This window comes from Myotis yumanensis, unplaced genomic scaffold (assembly GCF_028538775.1).
Source record: "Myotis yumanensis isolate MYYU_CA2020_CCGP unplaced genomic scaffold, mMyoYum1.0.hap1 SCAF_4, whole genome shotgun sequence".
NCBI classification, from domain to species: Eukaryota; Metazoa; Chordata; class Mammalia; order Chiroptera; family Vespertilionidae; genus Myotis; species Myotis yumanensis.
The window spans coordinates 27331566-27346726 of record NW_027223755.1 but is presented as its reverse complement, the minus strand read 5'-3'; the positions used below and the strand labels follow the sequence as shown (position 1 = coordinate 27346726).

The 15161-nt window shown below is 55.1% G+C and overlaps 1 protein-coding gene across 1 annotated transcript; it reads left to right on the top strand.

Annotated features, from left to right (window-relative positions):
- The first annotated feature begins 824 nt into the window (after positions 1-824).
- Positions 825-6297, top strand: IRX1 (iroquois homeobox 1). The gene is made up of 4 exons (XM_070411967.1): positions 825-1342; positions 4128-5154; positions 5506-5578; positions 5855-6297. Exons 1-4 carry the CDS (start codon positions 1067-1069, stop codon positions 5910-5912), a joined length of 1434 nt encoding a protein of 477 aa, XP_070268068.1. The 5' UTR covers positions 825-1066; the 3' UTR covers positions 5913-6297.
- Positions 6298-15161: the final 8864 nt, after the last annotated feature.

Below are 15161 nucleotides of genomic sequence, written 5' to 3'. Positions count from 1 at the left end.
GGGACAAAGGAGGGGCGCCCAGGCCACTTGGGCTTTTCTCATCACCAGGTTGAGCACTTGGAATGTTTCCCTTGCGCTGCTGTGATGCAGTCTCTGTTAAGAAAAGGTCTCTCGCCCCCAAGAAACCACTACCATAGATGGCATCTGCTTCCCCCAGCAAGTGGCTTCTCAGCTAGGGTTCCCATTCGCAAAGTTTCCACAATAGAGAAAGGTTGCAGAGTTTGGTCTCTTCCCGCTTCTCCAAGTACAGCACGGTCGGTCATGTCCATATGACTTAGTACCTAGTGGGGGCCCCTGGGACGCCAGAGCGCATCGGACGGCACGCCACGCCGGGTTAGTGGCACATGAGGGCACCTGGGTGCACTTCTGCCAACGACTTCCAGGAAAGCAAAGGCAGCTCCAACTTCGGAAGAGAGGCCGCTCCCCGTCTGCTGGCTGTCACCGCGCCCGGGCCAGCCCCTTCCGCGGAAAAGCAGGAGCCGAGATGTTTTTATGAAACAGCAGACACACCTCGCCTGCGAAACAGCAAACCCCAGCGTCCGACAACTGTAAACCGGTGTCGACAGGTTGTCAGACAGCCGCGGGGGCCGGTCGGGAAAGAGCCCGCGGCCACCAGGCCCGCACCGGCTGCCCCGCCGCTTGCGTGCCCGAGGCAGGCGGAGGTGGCCCGCCCGGCGCGGGGCACCACGTGCTCGCCGGGAGGGGCGGGAGAGGCCGGCTCCGGCGGGCGGGAGGCTGGGAGGGGACGGGAGGGGAGCCGGGGGCGGGGCTAGCGCTCAAGGGGATGCCAATCAAAGCATCAACTTCAAATTGTGTCTGAAAGCCCCGCCGCCGAGCGGAGGGCGGCCGCCGCAGTCGGCGCGGGATCGCGGAACCGGGCGCAGCCGGGAGCCGGGCGCCACCGAGCATCGGGCCGAGGAGCAGCCACCGGCCCCCGCCTGCGGGCCGGTCAGAGCGCGCCCGGCCCGCCGCCCGCTCCCCCCCGCCGCGCCTCACCCCAGCCCCCTGCCTCCCTCCCCCGCCCCTTTAATACTTGCCCGCTGCCGCCGACGACGACTCAGCGGACATGTCCTTCCCGCAGCTGGGCTACCCGCAATACCTGAGCGCCGCAGGGCCTGGCGCCTATGGCGGAGAGCGCCCGGGCGTGCTGGCCGCCGCCGCCGCGGCAGCCGCCGCCGCCTCGTCGGGCCGGCCGGGTGCGGCGGACCTGGGCGCGGGCGCCGGTGCAGCGGCGGTCACCTCGGTGCTGGGCATGTACGCGGCGGCCGGACCTTATGCGGGAGCGCCCAACTACAGCGCCTTTCTACCCTACGCCGCGGATCTCAGCCTCTTCTCGCAGATGGTGAGTGCGCCCGGCAGCTGCGCGCCTTTCTCACCCGGGCGGCCTCTCCCCTCTGGCCCCGGCGCCCGGGGCAGGGAGTCTTGGCGGCGCGGCGCGCGGGTGGGAGGGAGGGAGAGAGAGCGGCGGGCGGGCGGAGCTGGCCGGGGCGGGAAGCGCGAGCGGCCCTGCCCGTGGGTTCGAGGCATCGGGGTCCTGGACGCGCGAAGGGGCCGACGGGCAATGCCCCGCCATCTCGGGAGGACAGACGGGAGGCCCGGCCATGAAGGGGGTCTCGGCGGTAGTCAGGAGGCCGCAGGAGCAGGCCCCGGGCGCGCGGCCCACGCTGGAGGTCAGGGCCCAGCTCTCCAGTTGCCCCGGCCGGGGTGGAGGCGGCCAGGCGGGCGGCGAGGCTCTGGCAGCTCAGCCCGCTTTCCCAGGAGTTCCCTCAGGCCCGGCTTTGGGCTGGGCGGGGGAGACGTGGTTTCTCCTTCTTTGGCAGAGCTCACACAGTTGTAACCGAGTTTAAAGTCTGGTAGATGCTGTCAAAACCAACGTAACAATGGCGATCGGACGGGCGGGCCGTGGGGCCCATGGGGTCTCTTAATGGTGTGTGCGCAAAATTGAGATTGAGGAAAAAATTAAGTTAAAATATTTTTGGCGTCTAAAATGGTGTTTGCTTTGACTTTTGTAAGTTGCCAAAGTTTTCATTTCATTTGCACCAAAAGAAAAACACTTTTTCCCTTGGTTACATAATGGAGGATTAAAGAAAACAGTGTCCCTGGGCTTAAAATAAATGGTGTTCTCTAAGTCTTCGGCCCCAGTGGGTGTCAGATGTGGGGGCGGAGGCTCTGCCGAGCACGGGCCAGTCTATTGATCCACTGGGTCCGTTTTCCTTGGTCCGATGCAAGGTCGGGCTGGGCTGAAACTTGGGCTGCTGGTGATCTGCATGCGGGGCGCGGGGGCCAGGGAAGCAGCCCCCTCCTGAGCTGCTGCGGGCGGGATAAGACAGCGCTTTAGACACCCCCACCACGAGGTCACCCCACTCCCTGAAGAAGAGCGGAAATAAATACCCACCAGCCAGGGAGCAAAGTTGCGGTGGGTTTTCCTCTAACTTTTTCTTGTAGTTTCGGAAAGAAAGCCTGTTCCTCTGAAAGCGGCCCCAGCTGCCTTTCAGGTCGCTGGCTATCGAAAAAGATCTGCTCCCATTTTGTTCTGGCAGCCGGGACACTGAGCAAGCGATGAGAGATTTACAAGGTATCCTTTCAAAAAGAATTCCCAGCAGAGAAGAGGCCGCAACGTCTTCTTCACAATCACACGCAAAAGCATTAGAAACGTGCAAAGTACATTTTGTAAAGATGAGGCAAAAACGAAATCTGGCCAAGGAAACCTTTTCTCTGTGGCATAAACCACCGAACTAATTGCTCAAAGAAATCTTCTGCTCTTTACAACTTTCTCAGTCTGGAACCCTCTCCTGCGAATAGCAACTGGGTGATTGTATGTGGAGGATCATAATTTTTTACAGAAATTTTGAATGCCGATGTGTGTCATTTAGGACCCCCTTGTGTTGGTGGGGGAGGAAGTGAGCTCTAGGTTGAGAACCTGCTTGTCTTGTAGTGCCACGGGGATGGCAGAGGCTTGGTTATTTGCTAAGGAGGTACTGTAGAGAAATTCCCCCTCAAGAGGTGTGTTTCCTTGCGGTCTCTTGTGGGTTCTTGGAAAGGAAGCGTAAACCCGAACTCAGATGCTAGGCCTAGGCTTCCAAACTGTCAGGACTGGGGCTTTGGAAGTTGAAAGATAAAATTGTGAGTGGAATATCTGTCCGGGCAATTTATGGCAATAATGAGGCCTAATGAGGTTGTTAGAAAGATAAAATGTTATTTACCAAAAAACCTGATGGGATAATTTGACTAGCTGTGTTTTACTACTGATGATAAAAAGAATATTGATTGCAAATAAATCAGGGCCTCTAAATGCCTTCACACAGTTTGTGTTGCTCGCTGCAGATCAAAGTCAAACTTCAGAGACAAAGTAGGAGAAAGAGGCCCAGGAAACCGGTTCCGCGCCTCTCAGCTGGCACTGCGGCCCTTGCGTTAATATTTTACCGATAAGCCCTTCTTTTGTGTTTGAAAAAAATGGTGTTTTTGTTATTGTTGTTCGTGATGGCCAGGATTAAAATTTTAAATTACTTGTCACCACTATAGACCTTTAATTATGGGCGAGCCATTATATGCAGATTAACATGGAAGCAAAAAGGAGCCGTGCTTTCATTTTAAATTGCTAGGTGATTTGAGCCCCGAGAAAATCCAATCGGTTTATTTTGTTTGACCCCCTCAGGGATGGAGGGTGGGGGCATTGGCTGTTGCTTCTTCAGGTTTGGAGAATCTGTTTTATAGGACTTGTTAAAAGGTTTTCCCCTCCAGCCAGAGTGAGGTAAACTTGGAAATCGGGCTTCTGGAGTTGTGGTGGGGGTGGGGGTGGGGGCAGAGAAGGGTCTGGAGAAATTGAAAGGGGCTGGGGGGCTCCGACTGTGGCCTTCCAGAGAGGCAAGGCTTCTAGAACTTTCCTTGGGTTACAGAATAGCTCTCCATTATCTATGGAAGCGAAGTTCCTGGAGGCACCCGGTCTAACCCCCCCACCCCCACCCCTTTCCATCTCGGGGGTGAACTGGGGCTTTTTGCTCCGGAGCAGACAGGGCACAGGAGCAACTGCCCCTGACTTTCCCTTGAGTTCTGGGAATTCATCTTTCTCTTTCTCTCTTTCTCCACCCCTACTTTCTCTTCCCCCTCACTTGGCTGCGTGGCCACAGGGCTCACAGTATGAACTCAAGGACAACCCCGGGGTGCACCCTGCCACCTTTGCTGCCCACACGGCTCCGGCCTATTATCCCTATGGCCAGTTCCAGTATGGGGATCCCGGGCGGCCCAAGAACGCCACACGCGAGAGCACCAGCACGCTCAAGGCCTGGCTTAACGAGCACCGCAAGAACCCCTACCCCACCAAGGGCGAGAAGATCATGCTGGCCATCATCACCAAGATGACCCTCACGCAGGTCTCCACCTGGTTCGCCAACGCGCGCCGACGTCTCAAGAAAGAGAACAAGGTGACGTGGGGCGCACGCAGCAAGGACCAGGAGGACGGCGCCCTTTTCGGTAGTGACACGGAGGGCGACCCCGAGAAGGCCGAGGACGATGAGGAGATCGATCTGGAAAGCATCGACATTGACAAGATCGACGAGCATGATGGTGACCAGAGCAATGAGGACGATGAGGACAAGGCCGAGGCCCCTCGAGCGCCCACAGTGCCCACCGCCCTCGCTCGGGACCAGGGATCACCGCTGGCAGCCGCGGACGCGCTCAAGACCCAAGGCTCGCCCCTGGGCCTGGCCAAGGAGGTCCCGGAGCCGGGCAGCACTCGCTTGCTGAGTCCGGGCGCGGCGGCGGGCGGCCTACAGGGCGCGCCTCATAGCAAACCCAAGATCTGGTCGCTGGCCGAGACAGCCACCAGCCCCGACGGCGCGCCCAAGGCCTCGCCGCCGCCCTCCGGCCATCCCAGCGCGCACGGGCCCCCTGCGGGCGCGCCGTTGCAGCACCCCGCCTTTCTGCCCAGCCACGGACTGTACACCTGCCACATCGGCAAATTCTCCAACTGGACCAACGGGGCCTTCCTGGCGCAGGGCTCGCTGCTCAACATGCGCTCCTTTCTGGGCGTCGGCACGCCCCACGCTGCGCCCCACGGCCCCCATCTGCCAGCGCCGCCGCCACCGCCCGTCGCCGTAGCCTCGGGGATGCTCCATGGCGACAAGGCCTCCTCCCGCAGCAGCCCGGCGCTCCCAGGTATGGCCCTGGGAGCGATTTTCCAGTCCTGGGCCAGGAATCCTGAGCCTGGGCTGATCGTGGGGGCGGGAGGCACCGGCTCGGGAGGGGGAGATGCAGTGGCCGCAGAGCCCGGCTGAGCAGTAACCTTCATTTAAATTCGGGGAGCCTGGTCAGGGCCCTCGGGCACTCCCGAGAGAGCTTTGCGCTGTCACCACAGTCCTGCCGGGAGGAGAAGGGGATGTTTCTCTTGGAGACTAAGCCCCAGTGGTGGGAGGGAATGAGTTGGGGAGGAGGCCTGCGCACCTCTGCCCCCACCCTCACCCCCACTTGTCTCCCGGTCCTAATTATGCCTCTCCCTCTCCCTCGCAGAGAGAGACATTGTCCCCAGGCCGGACTCGCCGCCACAGCAGTTAAAGTCGCCCTTCCAGCCGGTGCGCGACAAGTGAGTGCCCTTTGCTTTATCACTCGTTCAGGGAGGGAGCAGGGTTGGTTGGCGGTGGGGTCGCACAGTCAGTGTCGAAGGGACCTTGTCCACCAGCCTAGGTGGCCAGGCCAGCTGGGTCCACCCGGGTTTCTCCCGACCCGGGAGCCGCGCGGGCCAGGCGACCCGTTCCCCCGGCCCCCGGGCGCTTGGCTGGCCGACCCGGCGATTCCGGGTCCCAGCGTCCATCCTCTGACAGTGCCTTTGCCTTTTTGTCTTGCTGTGTTTTCCCCGCAGCTCGCTGGCCCCACAGGAGGGAACGCCTCGGATCCTAGCAGCCCTCCCGTCCGCCTGATTCAGGGTCTTCTTTTAGTTTTGCGGGGGGAGGGGGGAGGAGTTTGGGAGGGAGGGGATGAGGGAGGAATTAAGACAAATATTTCCGACTGGTGTAAAGAACAAACATGGCAACGACGTCAAATGACTCCCGTCCATCGCTTTCTGCAGAAAGGGGCTCGTCCCCGCCGAGCTCGCTGGAGTTCAGACAGCTGGCCTCCGCCTGCGACTGGGCTCTGGTGGCTGTCACCAGGCTCTGGTTGATTATCGGTTGGGTAAATGCCCCCACGTGCTTGTGTCTTTTTTTTTCTTTCTTTCTGTATATAGAGTGATTTCAGATTGTAAATAGCGCGTCAGCGAACTTGTCTAAATCATATATTTTTGTCTAATAAACTAAATGAAATGAAGCCACTGCTCCTGCTGCTGTTTGTGGCTGTGGGTTCCTGAGTCCCAGAATTCTTGCAAGGCCCAAGTGCCCCAGGCGTGGGGAGGAGAGGCCCCTCAGAGAGCTCCCACCCAAGAGGTGGGTGTTTCTCAGTCTTGGTTGTTGAATTTGTGATATTGTCATTAAGGCAGTTTCTTGTTGACAGTTTGATTCTTAACAACTCTTACACATATATGTGGGACACCCCTTTCTCAGGACAGGAATGAGTTCGATTTTAGTCCGTTTCTAAACCGATTTCTTAAAGTGCACAACAGTGGTGAAAAAAAATTTCCAATCTTGTCCCCAAAGGGGAACTTCAAATTTGAAATCAATGTATACTTCGTTGTCTCAACTGCATGGTTGCACAGGTCTTTCATGGGTAGAATGAGGACATAATGGAGTGAAATTTTGCTTTGAATGTGTTTTTAGTTATTTGGCTAAATCAAACGTGGAGAAATTGGAAGACTTTTTAAAACTCTCCTGATGGAGAGCGGGGATGCAGGGTAGGGGTGTTCTCTGGGCGTGGGAGCGAGGCGACTGGGTAGTGGTGGTGGGGAGAAAAAAAGGGAAGGTTTTGGTCTTCAAGGGATGCCCCCTTTAAATTGCTGCGCCCTCGAGGGGGTGCAACGAGTGAGCGAGCCAAGGACCAAATAAAACCCCAGAGGTTCTAGGCGGGGCCTGCAGGCAGCTGGGAGTCAGGCGAGAGACAATGCTGGCCCGCTCTGGCCTCGAGCGCACGCGGGAAGGCAATAGCCCGGAGGCTCGGGACCGCGTTTCGCTCCCAGCAAGACCCGACGCAGCAGCCTGCTTCGTACAGGGTCAAGATGACTTTGTTAAATTTGTGAAAACTAAGAAAGCAAACATTGCCAAAACTGCCAGTGAGCGAAAGAGGTGGCCTGCGGGGAACCTTCCCTGTGGGGAAGAGACCTAGTCCCCGCGTCCTACAGAGCCCTCCCCCACACCCTCCCCCGGGGCCTGATACTGGCCCTGGAGCCCCTTCGGGACCCTCCATGCCGGGCCGCTAGCGGCGGCGAGTGGCGGGGCTGTCTGTCCCGGCTCCTCTGGGGCTTGGGAAAGGGGCGGGGCGGGGGGGGGGGATTTGCTCTGAAAAGGTTGGGTCGCTACCCTCTCTGGTGCTCGCTTCTTTCTCCAGCGGCCCCGCGCGCCCAGCGGTCTAGATGAAGGGTCCGTTCCCCACCCCCATGAAGGAGGCGCGTAGGACTTGGCGAGGGGCAGCGGGGACGGCTGGCCGGTGGGGGTGCGCAGCAGGCGGGGCGGGTGGAGCCGCGGGAGGAACGGGGCTTCGGAGCCGAGCGGAAGGCCGGTTTAGGCCGTGGTGGAGCCGCTTCCAGTCCGAATGGACGTGTTCGAGGCGCCCTCTATGGGCCGAAAGCGGAATGAGGCCCTGAAGGCAGCGCGGTTCTCCTGGGGTGTGGTGCAGAATTTGGGGGTGCTGGCCCTTGGGAATGCCGTGGACAAAAGCTTAGATTTGTGGTTTGTGGTTTTTTGTGTTCTTGGGCGCCACCCACTTGTTTGAATTTTGGGAATGCGGTGCCTGGCCTGCTGGGTAGGCTGCTGGTATAGGAGGGGGGGGGGGGCGGGCGGGGGCGGGGGGGGGGGGAGTGGGTCCCAGACTCCAAGCAGGTCGTTTTCATTGTCTCAAGTGGGTTATGCGGATTCAGAGAGGAGTTCCTCCTCTAGGGCTTTGGAGGTCAGAGCCCTGGGCTCTCTTCCTTCCAGAGTTCTTGGAGACAGTGTGCACCAGCGGTGTCCTGAGGCTTTTGAGGAGGAATGGTGTCCTTGGCCCAAGGACATGCTGCTTTGGCATCCAGTGTGCTGGGAGACCCCTTCTGCGTGACTGCTGGAAGCAGCAGGTGGGCAGTAGAGTCTTCTGCCAGCAGGCCTCTACTCTCTTAAATCAAATAGGAAGGTCCAGACAGGCATCTGTTGCTTCCCCACCCTAAGTCCATTCTTCTTCTTTTTAATCCGATACATTTGGGATCCCCAGTGCTGTTCCTTAGGTGGCTGGGCCAGCAGGTGCTCACCAGCAGGACTCCAGGCCTCAGAACTCAGTAGCCTGTAAGTAAGGCCTGTGCTCACTCCTGGGGACTAGAGAAGCCTCCTGCACAAAGAAGTCAGATCACCAGCCTCAGAATTATTTTTCTTGAAGGAAAAGCTAGAAATGAATTTTTAATGGAGCACTGAAGAGCATTTTTGTTCTTTCTGTGCTATTTGTTTACATCTTTCCCAACAACGCAGCTACCTAGGCGTGTGCAGCCTGCGGGCTTGCAGGGCCCATGGGAATGCCTGTGCAAATATCATTTCAGCTCCTAAAATATCTGGGGAGAGACATAGACATCCACTTTTTTGTTCTGAAAGCCAAAGCAGAAGTTCCTTTGCAGCTTTCTACCACCGCAAAGCTGCTGTCCCATTCCACCCCTGCCCAGGGACAGACTCAGAGGGTGGCAGTAGTTCTGTGACCTGCAAGGAGGAGCCTGAACCCTAAAAGGGATGGACTTGAGGGATGTCCACAGGATTAATGTTTGCACCTTGGTACCCCCTTCTCCAGGACAGATTTCTGTCTCCATTGAGTCTTCTGGTGGGGGAGGGTAAGAAATCCTGTCGAGACATTCCTCTTTCTGCATCAGCCCAGGCTGGTACCCAGGTGACAGGATCATCTGAAGCACAGGCCTTCTTGATTCCTAGCCTGAGGACTTGGGGAGTGGGCCCAGGCCCCACCCTGATTGTGACCTGCAGGAATCTCTGCTCCCACCACTCTTCCCTCCCCCCTCCCATCAATTATATTCCCAGCACATTTATCTCGCCTGCAATATGGAGAATTCATATTCATATCTTGGTTTTAGTGGTCTGACACTGATTAATGTCATACGTGCATTGGCTCCGAGGGGCGTGCCACCAGATGAATCATGCCCTATAAAGTTTCAGTTGTCCTTGTAGATGGGACTCTATCAGAGCTCAGAAGCCAAGAAGGGGGGGGGGGGGTGGAGGGGGGAGGAAAGAGGGAGGGAGAAGGAAAGAAAAGGAGAGAGGGAGGACAGGGTGGGCTGTGGTTCCCAGGTGCCCTTGGCCCTATGTGGGAGGCTGGGAACCCTGGTCCCTTTGCCAGAACTCTTCTCCCCAGCTGGGCACTTCCATTTCAGTCCTCCTCAGCCTCCCTCTTCCCTTCCCTTCCCTTCCCGATGGTTCCCCTCAAGGCAGGCTCAGGGTGAGGCTGGGCCTTCCAGGTAAAGACGTTGGGTTTATGGACACTGATTTGGGGACATTGAAGCCCTTAATACTCTCCAGAAAGTGACAGGGTTCGGTTTGCCAGCAGGAATATGGTTTTGAAAAGTTTGGGGGTGGGGTTTGACAGGAGGGAAGGAAGCCCAGTCCAAGGAGGGTTGCTGGGTAGGGGGGTTCCTTGAAGGTTTGGGGTGCCTAGGCCTTGGGAACTTGGAAGGCCCTAAGGGACTCCATAGGTCTGCTGACAGCCTGTGCTGCATGGCCACATCGCAGAACCCAGCACTGATGAGTCAGCTGGGCTTCCAGAACCCCAAAGGAGAATCTGTGGGGTACCAGACACTGAGTTCAAGCCTTGTGGCCCTGCAGTTCGCCAGGTCCCAGAGGTGTCCTGGTGAATATTCTTGCCATATCTAGCTGGCCTGGACCTGGCTCCAGGCATAGAGGGCAAGCAGGGAAGCGGGTGGCTGAAGTCTGCAATCCAGGGTGGATGGCCAGGAGACAGCTAGGAGGCAGGGCCTCTGTGTTTTGGGAATGATGGCCCTCCCAGCTGCCTGGAGATGTCCCTGAGCCTGTGTGAAGGAGCAACCTCCAACCCTCAAACATTTCCTTGGCTATGGCTGCCCACCCCAGGGATCAGATGAATGGTCTCCAAGTAAAAAGTCCCCAGTGATCGGGTGCTTGCTCAGCTGGGGAGGGAGAACTTCCCATGTCTTCGGAGCCTGGTGGAGCCAGGGGCTCTAATTATAGCTCCAGAGCTGAAAGGCCACAGAAGGTCACCCCTGGGGACTGCTGGGGGGCCTTTTGTGCCCCTGCTTCTGAAGCTGGATATAGATCCTCTTCCCTCCCACTAAGGACCTCTGAGAATGGGCCCTCTGAGGGCAGCTGGCTTGTCAGCGCAGAAAGCACTGGATGTGGGACCCACAGTACATTTAGAGGCCCATGACAATGTTTTAATTTATTTTTAAATGAAAAGAAAACAGGAACTTCTAGGTGGAAGACAATGTGTTAATATATAATATCAATTTATTCATCTTCAACCAATACAGTTGTGACATTTATTGTTTAACATTTGTTTTCAGTGGAGGGAGAGGTCCAACACCCAGGAAAGTCACTTTGTGGCCCAGGCCAAGGAGATCCTGGAGCTGCCTAAAATCCTGGAATTGCTTTAAATGGGAAGTCAGAGAATTGAGGTGGTCCCTGAACCTAGGAGCTCCCCCACACTTTCCCGCTCCCCGGTGGACCTTGCCTTCTCACATTCAGGCAGCAGGGACTCATGGCACTGAGGCCAAGTCTCCAGAGCCCCCAAGCTGTTGACCTGAACCTCCCTGCCCTGGGGAAGCAGGCAGAGGCCAGAGTCAGGGCGGATCCGCCTACCCCAGCTCCCTGCCCCACATGACGTCCTGGGAAGGAAAGGCCAGTACTCCCAGGCAGGCAAAGGGCAGTGGTCGGGGTGGGAGCAGAGGCCAAGCAGCCCCCTACCCACCTCGTGAGGGGCACAAGGGGCAGCCTTTTCTGCGCGCTGCTGTTTGGCTTCTGAGGACGCCGCGGGGTCTCTGATCCCCTAATCCATTTATCCAGAGTCTTGAGTGCTCGGGCTGAATGCGGAGACACAATGGCCTGGGCTGCAACAGGGGGTTGGTGGGGGAAAGTGGCTACCCAGCGAGACCCCGCCTCCGGATTCCGATCACATCTCCCCCATCGCCACCGTCCCCGCTGGCGCGGGGTCCGAGCTTGGTGGCAGAAATCACGCTTATAGTGTAAATCATCTAAACGTACGGTTTCTCTGCTGCGCGTTTGCAGTTTGAGCCGAGGCGCTCCTGGGGGGTGAGTTGGAGTGGGGGGCGTCTGGGCCGCTCCTGCCCCGGACCTGGGACACCCAGCAACAACCCAGCTCGTCTTTCTTCAGTGTCTTTCCCTGTTTGCTTGTTTGTAGTCGTTGTTGTAGCTTTGCTTGTTACTGAATTTTAAACGTATGCTTAATTGCCAGGTTCTGGGTTAGCTCCAGCAATGTCTGAAAATATTAAATACATCGAGGAGACGGTGGGCAAGAGAAATTAAAAAGGTGCTCCTTGCAGGGAATGCTAAAAAGATCCGACAATGAAGTGATTAACATTTTTATGAATAAAATTAATCACGCATTAACTCTGCAGCCAGCACCTCTGAAAGGCGGCCCCTTTCTTACACCCAGGAGCCGGAGGCCACCGTGGCCCAGTGCAAACACCCAGCCACGGGGCCATCCAGATATTTATGAGAGGACAATCAGGAATAGATATCTAAATTTGAGGCAAGGGAAACAAAACCTCCCAAAACACCAACACTACACACGGAGCAACATTTAAAAAGCAACGGCCTTTTTTTTCTTTTTTTCTTTTTAGCAAACCCTCCATCGAAACAGGCCACTCCCATGCACAGACGTGCAGGTGGGATGGTGTGGACCTGGTCATGGAGGGCAGCAGAAGGTAACCTGGGACACAAGGCTGAGCCCCAGGGCTCCCCTCTGGGGCCCTCATCCTGGGCCAAGCTTCTGGCAAAGTGACTCAAATGAGAGGGCGGACCTTCCGCATTATTAAAATTTCCACTCTTCGAGATAATAAAGTGCGATTCCTGCTCTCAGGACTCCGCTCTCTCTCTCCTTTCTAATCTCTTGCCACTGCGGTTTTGGGAGGGTTCCAGCAGGCTGTACAAAGGGACTCGCAGGCATCTGAAGTGTCTGTCACTCGGCAGCTGTGGCAGAGGCGCGCTGTTGCCATTTTGCGGGGCCTCCCAGCTCCTGTGCGCAGCAGAAGGTGAATCAAAGCCCCGGCTTCCTCAGCCCCACGCATTCCTCACCGCCGTGGCAAAGCTCTGAGCTCCGAGAACCAACAGAACCACGGGCCCTATTTGAGTTGATATATTAATATTTACTGAGGATTTGCAAGGTCGGGACTAAATGTCAGCAGATTGCTGGGGCAGTCCTGTGGGGAATAATTAAACAAATCTCCCAGCAGTTCAGCCTCTTAACATCTTTATTAATCTCACCCCCCCTCCACACACACACTCCTGAAAGAGTATGCAGAAATATTGCTTTTACAATCTTAGAGAAAATTCAGAATCAGGGTGATGTGATAGTGAATAAAATGCTGTGCGGTGGCGGTTTGCTCTTGGCCCCTCCCAGGCAGATGTTCCAGAGGAGGGACGGCTCTGATGTGCGAATTACAGCCAAGCGGTTGTCATTCTCACCTGCCCCTCAATCAGGTTTATCCCGACCAATTTGCCAAACACAATCACACTGTTTCTGTGATTTGATCCTCACCCGTGGTCCACTCTGATGGCTACGGAGGCCTGCCTTCTTTAACGTGATTACAGCATGCACTTTACTACAAGTTGGACAATTCTCTTTAATAAGCCTCATAATTAGTGTTGGGATGCCTCATTACAAGCCATAGCCTGTAGCAGTCCTAGGCCAAGCGGCCCTCTGCAATCTGATTTATTTTTTATCAGGCAGCAGGAGCTGTCTGGAGTTTTTGTTTGTATAATGGGGACCCACACCAGGCCCCGAGTGTAAAAACACCACCAGGAAATTAATTGCTTCTGTGTGGATCCACTGCAGATGGGTCCTGTTGATCAGAATGGTTATATTTTTGACTTTGCTATCCTGCGGTGAGTTGTTAAAAAATAAAATGAAAGCCAGCAATGCAAACATATTAGCATCAATATAGATTCAGTCTGGCGTAATTGAAAACACGGGCTTCTGAGGAGGCTGTGCAGGGGAAGTCCACATTTCTGGTGAGACCTGTTCCTTCCTGTCCTCTGTCGAGGTCCGAATTTATTTGTTTATATGTGCATGTATTTATTTATTGCTTCTCAGTGGGACCACCTCCCTGCAGACATGTGGCTGGAATTGCAATTGTTTCTGACAGAAAGATCTACTTACAGTCACAAACACCCACTGCAGGGGAATCCCCCCACCCCACGCCTGACACCAAGGCCTCTGGTTGATGTCGGTGGTGTGGTGCTCTCATAACTGTGTGGGGACACCAAGAGAAAGGGGGGCCTCACCTGCTCATCCAGGCTCCACCTGAAGGGGCCTCAGGTGGCCTTGGGTTGTCAGGGCTTGTGTGCACACTGTGTTTGCGTGGTTGTGTGTGTGTGTGTGTGTGTGTGTGTGTGTGATGTGTGACTAAGTTGAGTGGACGGATCTTTGCCGTATGCCCTCCGCACTGCTCTCGGCTCAGATATAAATAAATGAAGAAAGCACCCTTCCTTTTCTCTGCCCTTTCATCAGACCACTTGATCCCTAAATTCTGATGAGGTTGCAAATGACTCCTCCAACTGAGAACAGTTTAAGGATATTTTTAGACCAATCAGCCCCTGAGTTAGAATTTGTCGTTATATGTTCTGTTCTTGGCACTGGGCAGTTAATTGCTGGCTATTCCAAGTGGATGGATCACTGTCATTGTGGTTTAGGTTTGGGTCTCATATGCGCCCCCCTCCCCCCGCCACCATTTTTTTTTCCTAAAGGAGGTTCATGAGCTTCTCTCTCTGAATCATTTTTGAGGCTCTTACAACTCAGCTGTCTGGTTTTCTTGTTCAGCTCTGCGTTGGGATGGAGTTTATAAATTTTCAGCTCTGATAATTCTGCAGACAATACCTTATTTATGGGAAAAAGTAATGTAAGGATGATAGTGAGACATTTCTGTTTAGGAAAATTACTGTTTCATATGCAAAAGCACACCCTGCTCTGATTTCCTGTGTGCAACAGAAGCATCAGGTGTTTCTGCAGCAGTGAGAACAGACACTAGAACCATTCCCATTCCATTTGCTAAGTCCTGTGGATGGGAGGATGGTAGCATTCTCTCAGAATGTTGTGACGCACCAGGTTACAGTGGTCTCATGGACCAGGTAGGCCTGGGCTCCCAGAATTTAGGAATCATGTGGTCTGATGAAAGGGCAGAGCTAAGCTGTGTAAACAGTTTCTCTTAAAGAATCAGCTGCAAAAGTCTCTAGTATCACCTTTCCTGGTTCATTAACACTTGGACCTGGCCTGGAACAGATCTTTCTAAAGGATTGCAGAACCAAACAAGTTCATCTTTAATGATAAGAATTATCCATGCTCTCAGAGGGAGGCAATCCTCTGGGGCATCCATGCAATGCTTCTTTGCAGACCCTTAGGGACCACACTGGTCACCACAAACACACCCATCACTATGCAGAGCTGCCTGAAAATAGTAGATCTTTCTTGACATCCCACTGTGTCCATGGCCAGCAGTGCCATGTATTAGTTCCCAGCTGTAAAAATGAAAACACTGCAGTGTTACCTGCCCCTGCTAATGGCGAGGACTTAAGTGAATGGCAGTTCGACATTTCTTACACAGCAGCAGTACTCTGGGCCCTCGAGTCTCTAGACAGTCCATTCCAGGGCTCTCACCTTAATTTGAGGGTTGCTGATTATTTGCGCATATACTTAACCTTTTTCTGTGCATAACATTTTCCCTTTTTACTATTCATGCTGTTGAGAATTCAAAAGGTAGATGGCAGTTGCCCCAGAGATAGCTAAAGGATGTGTGTGTGTGTGTGTGTGTGTGTGTGTGTGTGTGTGAGTTTCTTATTTGGTCACAACCAAGC

Excerpts from the sequence above, each read along its gene's own strand:
- IRX1 (XM_070411967.1), top strand. The coding sequence starts at position 1,067 with ATGTCCTTCCCGCAGCTGGGCTACCCGCAATACCTGAGCGCCGCAGGG. Across the intron at positions 5,155-5,505 it reads CAGCAGCCCGGCGCTCCCAG|AGAGAGACATTGTCCCCAGG; the intron begins GTATGGCCCTGG and ends TCTCCCTCGCAG. Across the intron at positions 5,579-5,854 it reads TTCCAGCCGGTGCGCGACAA|CTCGCTGGCCCCACAGGAGG; the intron begins GTGAGTGCCCTT and ends TTTTCCCCGCAG.